The 18,880-nt window shown below is 34.2% G+C and overlaps 1 protein-coding gene across 1 annotated transcript in view; it reads left to right on the forward strand.

Annotated features, from left to right (window-relative positions):
• LOC111412656 (integrin-linked protein kinase 1-like) overlaps positions 1-4,376 on the forward strand; it is a 7,385-nt gene extending 3,009 nt beyond the window's left edge. Inside the window, exons 4-12 of the mRNA XM_023043585.1 lie at positions 505-606; positions 723-735; positions 1,458-1,537; positions 2,141-2,203; positions 2,348-2,466; positions 2,749-2,834; positions 3,080-3,201; positions 3,475-3,586; positions 3,944-4,376. Coding sequence (XP_022899353.1) covers positions 505-606; positions 723-735; positions 1,458-1,537; positions 2,141-2,203; positions 2,348-2,466; positions 2,749-2,834; positions 3,080-3,201; positions 3,475-3,586; positions 3,944-4,042 — 796 coding nt within the window. The 3' untranslated portion in view covers positions 4,043-4,376. The remainder of the gene's footprint in view (positions 1-504; positions 607-722; positions 736-1,457; positions 1,538-2,140; positions 2,204-2,347; positions 2,467-2,748; positions 2,835-3,079; positions 3,202-3,474; positions 3,587-3,943) is intronic.
• The last annotated feature ends 14,504 nt before the right edge of the window (positions 4,377-18,880 follow it).

Raw genomic sequence — 18,880 nt, forward strand, 5'->3', positions numbered from 1 at the left:
AAATTTCCCTTTTTTTTTTTTTTTTTTTTTTTTCCTTTTTTTTTTTTTTTTTTTTTTTTTTTAATTTTTTTTTTTTTTTTTTTAAATTTTTTTAATGTGAATGGGTGATATTTACATCAGTACATTTTTTCTTATGAATTTTCAGCTGTCCTGTGCAAATAATATTTGGCTTTGTTTCCTGTTACTCAATTCTCTGTTGATTTCATCAAGCTTGTGATGCATGGACACACCTACTAAGGTGGGATGTCTGTATTTGGCACCTATTGTGTCGTGTCCGACACCAATTCTCCTCGGACACTCCATGTCGTGGATCCAACAAGCCACATGCCTTGTACTATTATTTTATTTATTTTTTAAAATTTCTAATGCTCGAGGGATACTTTAGAAACATTCTTTGGGCAAGTGTTTGACATGCATGTGCCTTGTCTAATATTAAAAAACATAAAAATATAAGGTTAAGATATATAAATTTTAAATTTTAAAGAATTTGAATTGACATGTCAGTGTCCTGCTTTTTGGAGAAAATCGTGGGTTGCCGTGTCCATGTCCTTGCAACTTAGCTTCAAGCCCTGTCACATCAGTTTGTATGTTAGATGACTATAAGTGGTCAGAGTTTGGATAAAGTCCTGATATATCAGTTTCATGTCTGCATGTGGGTTTCTGTTCTTTCCTTCTGCATTGATCTGATTTAAAGTGTTCTCTAAAAGATGTTTCTGTTGCAGTCTTCATGGACTTGTTCTCTAGCTACTTTTGCATGTCAATCATGCGTGAGAGGCTAAAGTATCACAAGTTCTTAAATTTTATGCATCCATTTCTGTTGAAATCATCTGGCTCTGGGTTGTAATGTCTTTGAATGCCGTTTTGTTTATATATGAAATTGGAAGCTTATAAAGTGGTGGAAGTGGGGAAACAATATGATGATGATGTTGAATTATGATATTAACTACGACAGTGTGCACTGTATCCTTTATTGGTTCATATGAAGAAATGATAAAGATGTCTATTAATGACTCAAGTTTAAAGTTTTACTGACATCCTGTCCAAGCTTGGTTAATTATTTTTAAGTTTGTATTACAAATTGCCATGCGTGTTAAGAAAGTTGAAAATACTTCCCAGTGGTTGTCCCCACGAAATAGGGAATCTGGGTTTTTCTTTTTCATCCTTGTTGGCATTAGTATTTGCTTATTTTTTGTCCTCCAAGTTTCGTTGATGCATTTCCTTAATTTCATTTTCTACTTGCCACATTTAATATTTCATTGGCATCAGAATTGCTCTCCCTTTACTGAAAACTGACTAATGAGTGATTTGTAACTAATAAGTAATAGAATTATTGACAGTAAACTTTGTATTATACCACTGTAAGATGATTTTGTCTCATACTAGATTTGAAGTTTCACTGATCTGGCCAAGCTAATCTTCAGAATAGCATCTCTGATATTTATTTTGTGTATGTCTAGGGTGACCTTCGTGAATTTTTGAAAATAAGAGGAGCACTTAAACCTGTAACAGCTCTCAGATTTGCTATGGATATTGCCAGGTTCAAGACTTGTTCCTAAAGTTGTTATAATTCTAGATGCTTTATTATCTTTTTGTTAGTTCGTTGTAATATATTATTGTTTCACAGACAAAGTAGTTTTGGTTATCTTATCATACTAGAAGATATTCGGCCGTGTTCAGATGCAGAGTCCAGATTTATGGCTTCTTTTTCTTCTTCCGCTTTTCCCTCTTTTCTTTTATTCACCATTTCTTAAATTTCTATGCAATTTATTTTTCCTAACAAATTTAGGATGAAGAATATTGCTAGGAATTTGAAAATTTTAAAAGCAATTTTATTTTATGAAGAATGTTTCACCATCATCTTTCTAAATAAATGGAGCAGTTACATGGTGAAACTCAAATAAGAGTAGAAGATATAGTTCAATTGATGAGTAGGTTAAAAATAAATTGGAAATGATTAATTTACCTCAAAGGAAAGCATATGTGAAGAAATTTGAGGAAATATCCCCATACATGGAGGCAATAGTTTGCACTGGGACTGACTGGTCAACTGCCTTCATTGCTGACTGATCTTTCTATGTTCCAAGATGAATTTCCCTGTAACTAATGTACACACTTTCTAACAATATATTTGGATTCTCAGGGGAATGAATTATTTACATGAAAATAAGCCTGAAGCAATTATTCACCAAGATCTGGAACCCTCGTAAGTCTTTCTGTTGCTATTGAAATTTCACTTTGTAAATATAGATAGTTGCGTCTTCTAAATCCTAGAATGAAATTTAAGTACGACATTCATCCTTTTTAAATTTCTTAAAATAGTTTTTCTCGTGTTTGAGTAAGACAACAGAAATATTTTGCGGGACGATTCTAGACATCTGAAAGTTGCAGACTTTGGAGTGAGCAAGTTACTTAAAGCGGCCAACAGAATTAAAGAAGATAAACCGCTTACCTTTCACGACACATCTCGTGAGTCTGCTGCTCTTAAGAGTTTTATTTGAAAACCGCTCTTAAGAGATTTTTATTTTGCTTCCCAGAGAGTAGCCGGGATTAAAATTAGATTTTTTAGCAGATTATGATAGAAGTTTTTGAAATGTGTGGTTGAAAAGTTGTAGGACCCATGAAAGAAGTGGTTAATACTGATTGTTTGACTTTGACTTAGATTACAATCAGACTTTTTTAATCCAAACCAAACAGGCACCCAGTGGATAAATTACTAATTATTCAAATAACTTTCTGTCAATTGAACAGGCCGATATATGGCTCCTGAGCTTTTCAGAAATGAAGATTATGACACCAAAGTGGATGTTTTCTCATTTGCTTTGATCTTACAAGAGGTACTGGAACCCTAATGTTTAAGGGTCTGTGATTTGAGAATGATAAAAAGGTCGTGTTTGTTCATCTGGAAAGTCAGAAGAAATTTTGTTACTTATTTTGGCTTTTGATTTCACAAGCTTCTTTAACTAGTTTATTGATATCAGAACATATTTTAGACTCTAGAAAAAATTATCTGCGGAGTACATTTAGTGCTTCTTGTTAAGCAGGCTTCTTAAATTGATTTTTGTAATGTGCTAAACCTTAGATGATTGAAGGCTTCCAACCGTTCTATGTAAAGCCAGAAAATGAAGTACCTAAATTATTTGCTGCAAAAGAGCGTCCTCCATTTAGAGCCTCTGCGAAGGTTTATGCCCATGGACTTAAAGAGTAAGTAACTTGTTTTCCTCGATGCTTATGAGTCCTGCATAATATTCTTTTGTAGCCTAACTGAAGCAAGATCTTTTGTGTATTGTAGTTGAAAATTATGATATACGGATTTAAAATCTTTATCTTTTTAAGGATAAAATATTTGTGAAATCTCTCTGCAGCTAATTTGCTAAAATATTGTTTCACCAGAAAATTTTTGACTTCTTACTGAGACGCTTTGAGCTTACATAATAATCTATTTCAGTCATTACTCCCTTTTGTTCTTCATTACAGGTTGATCGAAGAGTGTTGGAGTGAGAAACCAGCTGACAGGCCGACATTCAAGCAAATAATTCCTAGACTGGAGGCAATCTATAATAGCTTTAGCCATAAAAGGCGTTGGAAGGTTTCTCTCTCTCTCTCTCAACCCCCCCCCCCCTTCTCTTCCTTTCAGCGTACAAATAGGTAGTTTTAGCCCCATTTTTAGAGAAGAATGAATTTTTGAATAGTGTATTGATGAAAAATATATGGTTAAAAAATAAGGAAAAGTTTTGGATTTGCGTGTAATATTATTTTATTGAAGAATGTGTGGTTGAAATGATGTCAAAACACTATTGAAAAATGCATTTTTCCAAAAGAATGAGACTCGAACAAGGGCTTAATATCATCTAGAGTATTGCAGATAATATTATGGTTATGACAGATAAATAGTAACATTAATGTTAAAGGCATTTTAGATGGTTTTCTCCGTTGCCATGTACAGGTTAGACCATTAAAGTGCTTTCAGAATTTGGACTGGAAGAAAGATATGTCCAATTTAGGTAGCCGGAGTCGTTCATCCAGATCCACAGGAAGCATATAAACTATTCCAGTAAACCTGCTGAAGTGCAGATGGTTACCTTTTCCAACACAGTGCTGAACATTTTTATTGTTTTTGTATTTTATATGATACTGTTTGTAGGATCAAAAACACCTTTTCCATTCCATCCTTCCTCACAGCCCTCCATCCTGGGCTTAGAACAAGTGAATAGTTACTGTAATGTAGTGGTATTGTGAATGTGTATAATACTTAACCCTTTGATTAACCTTGCTGCTGGATTTTGTACATGTATTTACAAGTCGACGTGGGAATGATATCCTAAGCTTGTCTTTATTAATTTAAATGAAGAAAAGTATGATTATTATCGGCGTTTTAATATCCATGTTGCCTTTTCTTCTTATGCATTCTGGATTAATTATTCTGGTCTGAGCTTCTAATTGTTTCCTAATCTCCATCCATTGTTGTGAAAAAGTGAATCATCCATGTTGGAGACTTGAAAGTAATTTTAGTTTTTAAGCATAGCCAAACATAATGGCATTTAGCAAAAAGAGTAAACCAGTACTATGATTCATTCAGTCCATACCTAATCCAAAGATGATAGTCTGATGCTTTAACATCACAATGAATGGAAGGTAGTTAAGTGGGTACGTTGTGGGAAGTTGGAGTGGGGTGGTGTGGGTGGGTGGCATTGATGTTCTGCAAACCTCAACATCAAAAGTCCAGAAAAGCAGCAGGATTGCCATTTGTGGTCCCTTTTTCGTGGAAAAGAATATAGGTTCTCATAAGACTTTAGGGTATGTACTTTTCTCTCTTTCCCAATGGATCCCTTGTTATACAAATATAATCTATGAAATAAATCATTGTTTTTTTAACTTTCTGGATTTCCTCCTATTTTCATCGCTATCTTTAACCATTGGAGATGCTTGGTGGATTAAAATCATGGTTTTGAGAATCGCATGTCGTTAAATTGGACTTTGCCGTTTGTACATTGATTTTTTACACTTTGGTTGACACTTGCATTATTATCAAGTGTCAATTGAATGAAAAAATTATTTGAAATTTAAATTGTGCACCTGAATAATGTCACATAGCAAATTGTAAATAAAAGTGTACACTAAAATTTACATGTAGCAAGGTTCAAATTGACAAAATTGCACATGATGAAATGCGGAGCAAGAAGAGCCAAGAAGTGAATTTCAACAATCTCAAGTGAGAAAGTACAAAACCCAAGTCGCTGTCACTGTGGTCCAAGAAATAGATATTGGAAGATTTTCTTGTTATGGCCTTGAGGACTTTTGAGAATTGGAGTTTTTCAATTACCACAACCTTTAAAATGATTCATGTGACTTCTCTTGCCTAATTCAATGTGAGGTGTGTGATATCGTCACCATTTAACATGCAAAGTATTTTATTCAACGACAAATAATATGATCTATCAATTGATGACGATATTATATTCGACCCAATCGGATCTACTTAATTATGTGATTTGACAAAACAGGTCATCATAATGTTATAAGATTGGTCATTATCTCTTTGGAGCCACTAAGCTTTGCCAAGCTTGAGGAACATAGATTGGTCGAGCCAGTTCTCTTCCCTTCGTGAAATTTTGTGGGATTTCCGTTTAGACGAAAAATCTTTTACGCATTTTACTCTAATCATGTTTTACAATGTTGACGAGATGTCCAAAAAACTTTAAAAAAAAAAAGAAGGCGTCATTATAATTCACAAACAATCTTGCTATTTGTACAATGTATTTTACGACTTAGTTGACAATGCATAAGTTGGCAAACATCAAATTCATCTATTTGAAAAATTGTTTTTAAATCAATGGCCAAAATTTTTCCAACACATTTGTTGTCAATCAAATTGTGTAAATACATTGTACAAGTGGCTTTATTCATTCACAGAAGACTAAGGGTCCATTTAGTATGGCTTTTGAAAAGTCAAAATGAGTTTTTTAGACACAAAAGCTACTTTTGAATTCATTTTGACTAATTTTATGAAAATGTTTCTTCTAATTAGAAAAGTTCTTAAAGAAAATTAGTCCAAACATAACTTTCTCTAAAAGCACTTCTAGAATAAAATGTTCTTTTAAAAAAAATAATTTTTAAATAAAAATTAAGGTAGCTTTCTGAAAAAGTTTTTCTACAATAAGCAAAAGCAAAAAAATAAAAATAAAAATCATATCAAATGCATCCTAAGAACACATTGGAAATCAATTGTAGTGTACTCCTAATATCATTCGAAACACAAGTAAAAACCACAATAATTGATTATACTTTCTAAAGTTGTTTGTAATTGAACGCTTTAGAAACAATAATGGAGTAGATAAAAAGTCACACTAACATTGATGCTCATGGTGCATGGTGCACCTCTCGAAGTTATCGCTTGTTAAAAAGGGATTTTCGAAAGAGTAACATACCCTACAATATAGCTTGTTAGATAAAAGAAACAAATAGAATGTTACTGCGTGTTTTTATGGTGTTACATGGGCATCTTCTATTTTTTTCATTTGATTTGATTTTTATTTTGGTTGGTGGGGTTTAAATTAGAAGTCAGATGCTAAGGGTAAGAGAGGACACAGCACATGTAGGGCTATGGCCCCTTTATGAATTGTTTGGTATCAAACTTTGTCATCTATCAATAATATGGTTCTTCAATGCCCCACTAACTTATCCAGTCATAATTTGATCATTCATGAAAAAATTATAATCTACTTTTCTTTTAGAAAAGTTCAGTTTTTTTTTCATCCTAATATTAAAAGAATCTGGATACAAAGTCTTATTCAAGTAGTCGACGAAGTTGAATCTCGTTTATTTATAGAGTTAGGCGGGATTCCTAGATTGGTTATATTTTACTTTTCGTTTAATCTCTAGTTTATAATGACTTGAGTTAATGTTTCGTACACCGTATTAGATTGCATGTCAGGATTATTAGGAATTTTGTATTAAGTTGATCAGTGAATATTGTTCCAATATGAAATATTATATTACAAGACCTTATAATTAGTGAAAGTTTAACAAATTAATTAGATGTTTTACTTCTTATTTACTTGTACATGAAATCGATTACTTGTAAGAGAATTTTTAATTATAAATACTGTTTACGTATAAGTTTATTTTTATCCTATAAGTTAAATTTTTTTTTTCTTATAAGTAGATTTTATATAGACTTATATTTTTTTACTTATAAATAATTTTTTTAACATATAAGTGATTTGTTACTTAAAAGTGAAATTTTACTTGTACATAAATTTTTAATTATAAGTGAATTTTATATTTATATGTCATTTTTTTTTACATAAAAGTGAATTTTTACTTATATAGCAAATTTTTAGGTTTAAGTAGTAGTTTTTACTTACCAGTTCAGTGCAATATTTTATTATTATTATTATTTTTTGTCCCCTTGAATCCGTCCTTGGTCTTATGTGTCCAATCTCATTTTCGCTTTGCTCTTTCAAGCATTTGCGTTTTATAGCACGAGGTTGATTATGGGCTATTGGTCGTGTCAATTTTTCGTGTAATGAGAATAAGGTGATCTATACATTCGATTTAGTTGTTGCGTTATATGGTTTATCAAAAAATTAGGTTTATCGTATTCTTTATTTTCTATCATCCACATTTCATCGCAATATTCATTAGCCAAATTATTTGATTTTGTTTTCTAAAAATCCTTAAACGTTATAAAGGGAAAGCAAGGTTAATAATTGAAAATGACAGAGTTTTTAATTTTCAAAATATTTAATTATAATATTCATAAACAATTTGTCATATAGCAACGTCAAGCATGTGTCTCTTGGTGGGCATGGAAGAATGACATATGCATATCCTCAATGACAAGGCAATGGGAAAAAGGTAAACACTTATTAATCCCATTGCTAGGTCAGGTCAGATCATGACCTAAGGGAGGGTCTATGTCAAAATTAACAATGGAACAAAATCTTTTTACATTTTATTGTAGATTAAATGAATCTTTTTAGTCTATTTTGTTTGATTTACTTGTTATTTCTGTTCAAAGACTTAAATAACACTCATCGACGGCCATTTATTACGGTGAAATTATTGTAAATCTTGTTCGATTTTCCTTATTTTCATATTTTAATTTTTGTGGATATTCGATTTATGCCCTTCACTAAACTTCTATGCGTCTTGTTTTCTCTTAATTAATTGGTAGGAGTTTGTGTCAAATATTTTACCGATTAGATGAATTTTATTAGAAAAAACTAAAAGAAACATATTAGACCAAACGAATGAAGATGGATTGGCAAATATGCCCATGGAGGAACCCAATCAATTAAACAAACACTAATGGCCTTGGACTAAAGAAATATGCTGTGTGTACAATGCTGTATTTGTTCAGCACTCTTGCAATCGTGGGGCCTACAATTATTTTAATCGTAGGCTCCACCTCTTGTATGTGAGAGGGCTGTCAACTATGTCGTCAAAATGACTGTACTTGTAGCATTGACTAAAACAACAAGTTACTGCTCAAAATGCCAATTATATCCGTAGATAATTTTCAACTTCCAGTAGAAACGAAATATGTAACTGGATGTCACATGGCAGGGCTTTGTCATATACTTCATTTATGTGAAAGCAGAGAGCTACACATTGGATAGGTAGGGACAATAAAATAATACAAAGAAGATATCATATTTTTCATCTAATATCTTATTTTTGTCCAAATGTATCTAACTATGTCAATAGGTTATGTGTCACAAATTTGATTCGGCAAATGTTAATACAAGAAATTGGAAAATTCTATGTCCCGTGGGGGCTTAGAGTCGGCTTGTCTTGGACTTGTGGACCAAATATTTTTATGAGCGTTGTGCCAAGTGGTTGTTGCTGGTCGAATATGAAATGCCACGCGGAGGCACTACAATAATACGTGTGGAATGCATGGATGAGCTGTAAATCAGTAATTCAATTGAGGCTCTTAAGGGGGTCAGCGGAGGTGCCTCCAAAGCTTAGCCGAGGTGCTTACAAAACCCAAGCTGAGACTCTCCAAAAGATAAGCCAAGGTGCCTTCAAAGATGGCCGAAGTGCCTGCCTACGTTCCTTCAAGGATGTCCACCAAAGCTCAAGAAGTCCATGCCTCAAACCGAGGCTCAAGAGGTCCTTAAGCTGAAACCCTGAGTAAGTGGCCGAGGCCATAAACGAAGCACTGTGTAAGTGGTCAACGGTTGGAGTTGTTGCACTGAACTCCGAGGTCGTTTTACTAGAATTCTCCAAAGATGTTCTAACATAGTTCATCCGAAGTGGGTTGACATCTTTTTGTCGAACCCCTTGGCACCAAGGTCCTTGATGCCCAGAGGGTTTGACGAGCGTATCTTAGGAACTGATTGATATGACCTTTGTAATTAGTATAAATATCTTGTCTTGTCAATAGGATGAAATGATGGCTAGGATTAGATACTTTGGTTGAAGAGATGAAGTCACATGGCTTGTCATCCAATGGACAACATCTCATGTGTATCATTATAAATACTCCCCTATATCATTTTGGAGGATGGATATTTGAATGGAAAGGAGAACATAATATATAGTCTCTATCTTCTTCTTCTTTCGCAAATATATTTACAGTAGATATACTACAGAATACGTCCACATGTATATCATCTTCTAACGACACTTGTTGGCCATTTTTAAGCGACAACAGTGGTCATATATTGTCATCATTTTTCTATATAAACCCTGACTTTACTTCATTTTTTCGACAAATCTTTACTATCTTCATTTACAATTGTTCCAATCTTCGTATTAAACTTTTTTATTGTTCATAAACAAAGTTATATTGTTTCTCAATTACTTATTTAAATAATTTGCTCTACCTCTTTCTTATATATATTCTTTTAAAAAATAATACCACTTGTATATAATGGAGTCACATAATTATTTTCATATAGATAATTAGTGTCAGAAATGGAGATTTTTTTACTTATTTTATTGAACAAATTTTGATCAATCATATCTCATCATATCATGTGTATGCAAACTATTATGTAAAATATTATGTACATATAGTACAACCATTTTTTAAATGGATTATTACAGATTGTTGAAAATCGGTAATTTCAACAAATTCTTGGTGCTTCTAACACTCTAGAAATTACTCTGCCATTAGATCACGATTTAATTATTCTAAATGATGTTGCACTTTGTGTTCATTTAGGCGATGACTATAGGAGTACGAATACAACTTATTTAGATAATGTTGATGAAGATGATGAAATAGTAATAGTAGATCAAAGTAATAAATGACGAACAAACAAAAACAAAATGACAAGTGTTGAGAACACTTTAAATTAGTGGCCAAAAGTGCATTAGTAGATGAAAATCCGAAGCACAATGCACATTGTAAATACTACAAAGAAAAGTTAGCTTCATGAAGTGTATCAACATTATAAAATATATACACCAAACACAGAGATTTGGAAGTAATCATGTGCAACTTCATTTTCATTCTCCTTGTGCAAGTTCTAAAATTGGTCTTAATAGTAGGGTCTATTCACAAAAGAACGCGTGTGAATGTATGACGATGTTTGTAGCTAATAGTGAATTATTTAAATATGCCAGTGTTTTATGTGTGACTTTTGGTTTGGTAATAACCACAAATATTACATATCTACTACCATAGACTACATAGATAAACAATGCTTAATACATAAAAAAAATTATATATTTAAAGTAATTGAATATCCCTCATAATGAAGTAAATATTATAATGAAATTATTAAAGAAGTTAGTCGTGGAACTAAAATCTTTAATTTTACCTTTGATAATGCATCAATCAACAAAGTTGTCATTGAAAAATTATATGGACAACTTAATCCCGATTTTGGTGGTGCACTACTTCATGTCCGTTGTGTTTGTCACATTTTTTTTTAATTTAATTGTCAAAAATGAACTAAAATCAATAGAAGAACAATTAGAAAAAAATTAGATACACTCTTAATTTTATTAAGATCTCCCCTAGTAAAAATAAATATAAGATGATTTATATGTAGAAAATGGACTAAAAGCGAGAACATTTATCACATATGTAGGTCAAACTCAACTTATTATTGTTGGCATGAGTTGTTAGAAATCTTTTTCTGGAAACATAAATCATATATAATTGTATCATTTTAAGGGAATAGAATTAGGCAATTATGTGTAGAATCAATTAATTAGTTACAGATTTGTGATTATCCAAAATTATGAGTTTTTTTCCCATATAAACTCTGTAACCCACCTATTGAATGTATGAATGAAAATTACCTCTTGTGTATATTGTGACATGGTATCAGAGCAGAACACACGGTCCTGGTTCCTCTTCTCCAAGTTACCTGTAGCCCGGTTCTTGTGAACATTTTCACAAACACATGGAAGACCCCAACTTCATCACCGATCCCAACCAATCTTCACCTAATTCTGATGCTATACTTACAAATATTTCCACCAAAATTTCTGAAGCCTTAACCAAGACACACATATCAGCCCCACTCACTGAAAATTCGCCCCAGATTGGTATCAAACTGAATGATACAAACTATGGCCTATGGTCCCAGGTTATGGAAATGTATATTTTCGGGAAAGATAAACTGGGTTACATTAATGGAGATACACCTCCACCCCTACCAACTGATCCCTCATTCCGAAAATGGCGAACTGAGAATGCCATTGTCAAGGGATGGATTATCAATTCGTTGGACCCTGTTCTGATTGGCAATTTCATTCGTTTCCACACTGCTAAGGAAGTTTGGGATGCTATTGCCACTACATACTTTGATGGGAATGATAAATCCCAAGTCTATGATCTTCAACGAAGGGTGAGTCGCCTAAGACAAGCAGGCGGATCTATGGAGAAATATTACACTGAACTGCAGGGGTTGTGGCGCGAAATTGACTTTCGTCGCCCAAATCCAATGAAGTGTGCCGCTGACATCCGCCACTTCAATAATTTGACCCAAGAAGACAGAGTTTACACCTTCCTTGACGGGCTCGATGAACGTCTCGTAGCATCCGTAGTGGAGTTTTGCAGATGGACCCGTTTCCTACCGTTGAGCAGGCGTATGCGTACGTCCGTCGTGAGGCACTGCGACAAGCAGTCATGGTTTCTACAGACTCCGACAATGGTCTTCCTGGAGCGATCTTGGCAACCAAAGGCGTGAAGAGGGGATCATTTGCTATTGTTGGAATAAATTATTTAAAGGGAGACCCAAATAAAAGTGGTGGAGGCCCAAATAAAAGTGGGCCAAATAAGTTAAAGGGTTTGGATGAGGAAATTAAGTGTTCATACTGTGGAAATAACAAGCACGCACGAGAAAACTACTTTAAACTTAATGGATACCCCGATTGGTGGCATGAGTTGCAGGAAAAAAAGAACAAAAATGGGACGGGCACCAATAAGCGAATAGGCAAGGCGGCCGTGGCAACATCTGACTCTCAACTATCTTTGATTCCTGAAAATGATTATTTTCAGGATATGGACCCCTCATCAGAACCAGGTAATTTTGGTTCAGCTTGTGTTACATCCTCCAGTGACAAGAATAATAATTTATGGTTACTTGACTCCGGGGCAACTGACCATATGACTTATGATGAAAGAGATTTTATTCAAAGGACCTCACCTCGACGCAACAGGGTTGCGAATGCAAATGGAGTTATTTTCCCAGTCATCGGGGCTGGCTCTGTATCTCTGTCTCCCTCTCTACATTTATCCCACACTTTACTTGTTTCATCACTCTCACATAAATTATTGTCTGTAAGCCAAGTGACGGCTGAAGTAAATTGTGTGGTACTTATTTATCCAACCTTTTGTCTTCTTCAGGATATTCTCACCAAGGAGATACTTGGGCGTGGTACTAAGAGAGAGGGGTTATACTACATGGAGCATTTCAGTGTCGGTCGCACTCATCATGTTCAGAGTAATGTGAAGGAAAGACAGATTTGGATGTGGCATCGTCGTCTTGGGCATCCATCATTCGGTTATTTAAAGCAATTATTACCTAGCCTTTTTTTGAATAAGGAAGTTTCTAATTTTAAATGTAATAACTGCATTTTAGCGAAAAGTCAACGCACTTCTTATCAATCAATCATGAATAAAAGTAGTATTCATTTTTCCCTAGTACATTCTGATGTGTGGGGCCCTTCACCTATTACTACAAGGTTTGGGGTTCGTTGGTTTGTTACATTTATTGATGACTGCACTCGCATGACCTGGCTCTATCTACTAAAAAATAAAGATTAAGTGTTCAAAGTATTTCAGTCATTCCATGCCATGATTCAAACTCAGCTCTCTGCCAAACTAAGAGTTCTTCGTTCCAATAATGGTGGTGAATTTATCAACCAATGGTTTCGCACTTACTTTGAACAACACGGTCTCATTCATGAGACGTCTTGCCCTTAAACCCCTCAACAAAACGGCGTTGCTGAATGGAAAAATCGACATATTCTTGAAACTGCAAGAGCTCTCCTTCATGGAACCTATGTTCCAAACTGTTACTGGCCTGATGCAGTGTCCACAGCTGTATACTTACTCAATTGGATGCCCTCTAAAGTCTTAAATTTTAAGACTCCACTCCAGGTCCTATCATCCCATGTTGCTCTACCACCAACTCTAATGCTCTCTCCTCGAGTATTTGGTTGTGTGGCCTATGTACATCTTCACAAGAATCAACGGACAAAACTTGACCCATGTGCTCTCCGATGTCTTTTTGAGGGATATGCTACACATCAAAAGGGCTATCGGTGCTATGATCCATCCTCCAAACGGACCTATGTAACTATGGATGTTACCTTCTCGAAGTCTGACACATTTTTTTCTCCAACATCCAATTCTCCTCTTCAAGGGGAGACAAGGGATGAAGAGTTGAATTGGTCGAAGTTTGAGTGTCAAATAATACTGAGATAGAGACAGCTCCTATAGATATTGACTTAAGGAATGATATGACTCAAGATCCGGAACCAACTGTAGAAGCTGAACCAAACTCCACCGAACCAAAGCCCCCTTTCTCTTCAGTATCCGCAGGCCCATCTCTTGAGAATATATCTGAGGTAAACACTCCTTCACATATAAGCAATTTAGATACTCCTGGTGGCTATAATTTACCTTTCAGGCATATCGAGGCAAACCGCCAAGCAGATACTCTCCAGACATTGAAAAACGAAGATCAAGATATCCAGTTGCCAACTATGTATCCACCACGAAGTTATTTGATCCACTAAAAGCCTTTGTACATGTTCTCTCTTCTAATCATGTTCCAATAGGAATTCAGGATGCCTTATTAGATTCCAAATGGACTCAGGCAATAAAAGATGAGATGGAGGCACTAGTAAAGAATAACACGTGGATACTAGTTCCATTACCTGAAGGAAAGAAGACAGTAGGATGCAGATGGGTATTTTCCATCAAACACAAGGCAGATGGATCCATTGAGCGGTACAAAGCAAGGCTAGTCGCGAAGGGATATACACAGACATATGGGATAGACTACCAAGAGACGTTTTCACCAGTTGCTAAACTAAACACTGTTAGAATACTATTGTCCCTCGCTGCTAATCTTGACTGGCCATTACATCAGCTTGATGTGAAGAATGCATTTCTTCATGGCGACCTTGAAGAAGAAGTCTATATGGACCTCCCTCCGGGCTATACAGGGTCTTCACAAAATGTCGTGTGTAAATTGCAGCGAGCATTATATGGCTTGAAGCAGTCACCTCAAGCATGGTTCAGATGATTTACTCTTTCTTCATTGATAGTGTATGTGGATGACATGATTATCACATGGGATGATAAAGAAGAGATATCTAGAATTCAGAAATAGCTGGCGTCTGAGTTCGAGATAAAGAACTTGGGAGGCCTCAAGTATTTCCTGGGAATTGAAGTGGTTAGATCAAGACAAGGCATATTCCTATCCCAAAGAAAATATGTGCTAGACTTGCTGGCTGAGGTGGGGATGTTGAAATGTAAACCAGCAGATACTCCTATCTCTCAAAACCTTAAGCTGAGTGAGTGTTCAGATCAAGTGCTAACGGATAAAGGGAGATATCAAAAATTAGTTGGCAAACTTATATACTTTCTCATACTCGTCCAGATATTGCCTATGCCGTAAGTGTAGTTAGCCAATTTATGCATAGCCCTAGCAAAGACCACATGGATGTTGTGACTCGAATACTTCGATATCTAAAGTCCTCACCAGGGAAGGGACTGATGTTTTCAAAGAATGATCACTTGAAAGTTGATGGCTACACAGATGCAGATTGGGCGGGGAACATTTCAGATAGGAGGTCTACCTCAGGCTACTTCATGTTTGTAGGCGGTAATCTCGTTACGTGGAGAAGTAAGAAACAAAAAGTGGTATCATTATCGAGTGCTAAAGCGGAGTTTCGTGGAATGGCAAAAGGACTTTGTGAACTCCTCTGGATCAGAAAACTGCTCACTAAACTTGGCTTTACTCCTATTACTGAGATGGATCTATACTGTGACAACAAAGCTGCCATTGCCATATCTCATGACCCAGTTCAACATGATAGAACAAAACATGTGGAAATAGATCGACACTTCATCAAGGAAAACTTGGTAGCAAAGATAATTCGTTTCCCTTTTGTAAAGTCTGAGGATCAACTAGCAGACATACTCACAAAGGTAGTTTCAAGCAAGGACTTTCACAACTCACTTGACAAGTTGGGCATCAGAGACCTGTATACACCGACTTGAGGGGGAGTGTTGGCGTGAGTTGTTAGAAATCTTTTTCTGGAAACATAAATCATATATAATTGTATCATTTTAAGGGAATAGAATTAGGCAATTGTGTGTAGAATCAATTAATTAGCTACATATTTGTGATTATCCAAAATTAGGAGCTTTTTTTCTTATATAAACTCTGTAACCCACTTATTGAATGTATGAATGAAAATTACCTCTTGTGTGTATTGTGACAATTATATACTACAATCTTGTGAAGGTTACAAATATTTCATTAATGCTTATATAATTGTCGATACTCCATGGTCTAAAATTTGATTTACAAGACCATGATTGTGAATTTCATTACATGAGAGAAATTTTTTGAATGAACTCATATTCGGGGGTATATTATGAGACCAGTCCACTCGTTTTCACTCAATTTTATTATATTGTCGACAATTTCAATATTTAAAAAATATTTCTTATTTTTTTATGGTGTATGAGTAATGGAGGATCTGTTTAGAAAATATTTAAGAATAATTGCGTATGTTGTTTTCATTAGCTTCAATAATGGACCGTAGTTTAATTTCGAGGGTTAAAACATATTGCAGTTGCAATTTTGGATAAATTGACTTACGGATATCTTCTTACAAATGGTAATATGGAACAAAGTTTATGTGAAAATGCATTGAGTAGTGCATTGAAAAGAACACTAACAATGTTCGATGGTCCTTGCAACAAGAGCTTCTCCATCTTCATATGAAGGCAAATTTACAAATTTACCTTAGTTTTTGTAAAGATATTCAGCCTATGTTTGGCCCCCATTTTTACAAACAATTATTTTTCAAAACTCATTTTCAAACACACAGTCTTCTATAAAAAAATTTATACGTAAAGTGAAAATTTTCCTTCTTTTTTAACTAGACATTCTCCAAAATATCACAATTCCAAAATAAATTATCTTACCAAAATACTTAGTATTTTAGATGAGGAAGAATTTTTTTATTTTTATTTTTTGACATAATTAGATAGTGGAATATGATTGAACTACCAATTTTCTTTAATTTTACTGATTTTTTAGAAATATTGTACACGTAATATCTTAATCGTGTATAATTTTAACTCCGTCTACAGTAATAGTAGTTGATAGTGTTAAAGCTAAAATTGTAATTGGCAATTTTCTAAGTCAAAATCATATTTTAGTTGAATTGTATTAGTAATTAATCGAGTTGTAATCAAAGTCAAAATAGGCTTTCTAAAGTCCAAGTTATTATAAAAATAGTTTGGGGTTGATAGAGTCCAAAAAGAAGTCAAAAAAATCCAATAAGAAGATCAAGATTCGAACAAAGTTGATATCAAGGAAGACTCTTTTCCGCTAGCCTGCCGTCCAATCGACGCTCGAGCAGTAGAAGTAGAATCCTTTTCGCCACTCTAACGCTTGAGTAACGATCAATGTCCAGCAATCCTATTTTGCTTCAAACACTTAATTTTGAACCCCTTTTCATCTCAAGCACTTTCTTCTATATATTATTGGGAAGTTACTTAAACATGCACAGTGAAAATAATAATAATTTCAATTCCCACCAGAATTCATGTTTGTATTTAAATAAGAATTGTAATAAAAGTTATACCTTTTCTTAGACCTGCAAACTCCTTTGTGTTATCTTTTGTTCCAGCAACTTGAATTTGCCTCTCATTGTTGTCCAATTATCCAGTTTCCAATGAATTCCACACAAAGAACAGATTGCAGCCACCAGGGTTTTCTCTTCTTGTGCTAGCAAGAATTATGAGATTCTCTCTAGATTGAAAACCCTATCTATGTATTTATATAAGCCCAAACGGGTTTGACCTGATCCGGTCCAATATTTAATCAATCCATTTAATTAAATTCGGTCTGTGAATTAATTCAATTAATTAATTCGGGCCTGTAAATAATCAACCCAGTTAATTAATTTATCTAACAATTGTTAAATTAATTAATTGACAAATCACAATATTCCAATTCTCTTTTATGTGCAACCCATTAGGTTCCCGACTACGATGCCTAATGACGTGAAATATTATTTTGATCTAATCAAAATTGATAAATTAAAACACCATTTTAATTTATCAACAATTCACACTCGCCGTCTTAAATTGACATCTAGCAATGTATCAAGGCAACACATGTGACTGGAAATGTCACGTGGTATGACAAAATCAAACTTGTTCGTTTACCATGAAACTATAATCCCTTCGTCAATATGATCTGATCAATTACAAGATATAGAAGTGTGTCAATTTCGATTGTCAATCATATCTTTCATTCTACTATTAAATCAACGTGAGTCGAAAACTCCTTTTCGACTTATGAGTATACATTGGCCAACGATTTCATTATTGACTTAATTGAACGAAATGCAAATCACAATCTCTTATTATCTAAGAGTGATGAATCCTCTATTGATCATTCACAATCTTCATATGGTTCTTGATATACCCGAACAATGCCGTATTAGCGGCCCTTGGTAGAACAACATCCAACACCGTCAAATCACGACTGTCCTCATATAAGGCACTATGACGACATCAAATCAAAGGACTAATTCCAGTACCGAACGTTGGAGATTAACTACTGACACTCAGATAGTTATCCATGTGGAATCTCTTAGCGTGTCTCCAATATTTCATTCTATAACAAAACATCCATGCGCTCATTTAAGTGTCACCATACTTTAACTCATGAGATCAGCTACTTACTTCACAAGTAAGAAATGCCACACGTGATGGTCTATCCGTAATAATGATATCCGTATCTCGTTATTACTTACGACCATGGATTATTCAAGATCCAATCATATGTATTTTGTATTTCACAATCACAACTCCTTATGATTAACAAATCACTTAAACTTGAATCTTCGGACTCTATTATTTAATATTATTTATCAGAATAATAATTTAAATAAATGATAAATCTTGCCAAAAATAAATACATTAAACATATTAAAAGTGTTTACAACCTAAATCAATTGAATTTAGGGCATAACACTTATATATATATCCCCTACTCTATGAATGTCTAAAGGTGTGTTGAATAATATTTTTCCATAGAGATAATTTATTTGAAGATTTAAAACACTTACATTGATTTCAAGATTCAACCACCTTATTATTTGAGTTTATATTCATTCAAACATAGATTTGTAGAATGAGCTATCAACTTTA

Source organism: Olea europaea, chromosome 16, assembly GCF_002742605.1.
Source record: "Olea europaea var. sylvestris chromosome 16, O_europaea_v1, whole genome shotgun sequence".
In the NCBI taxonomy this organism is placed as follows: domain Eukaryota; kingdom Viridiplantae; phylum Streptophyta; class Magnoliopsida; order Lamiales; family Oleaceae; genus Olea; species Olea europaea.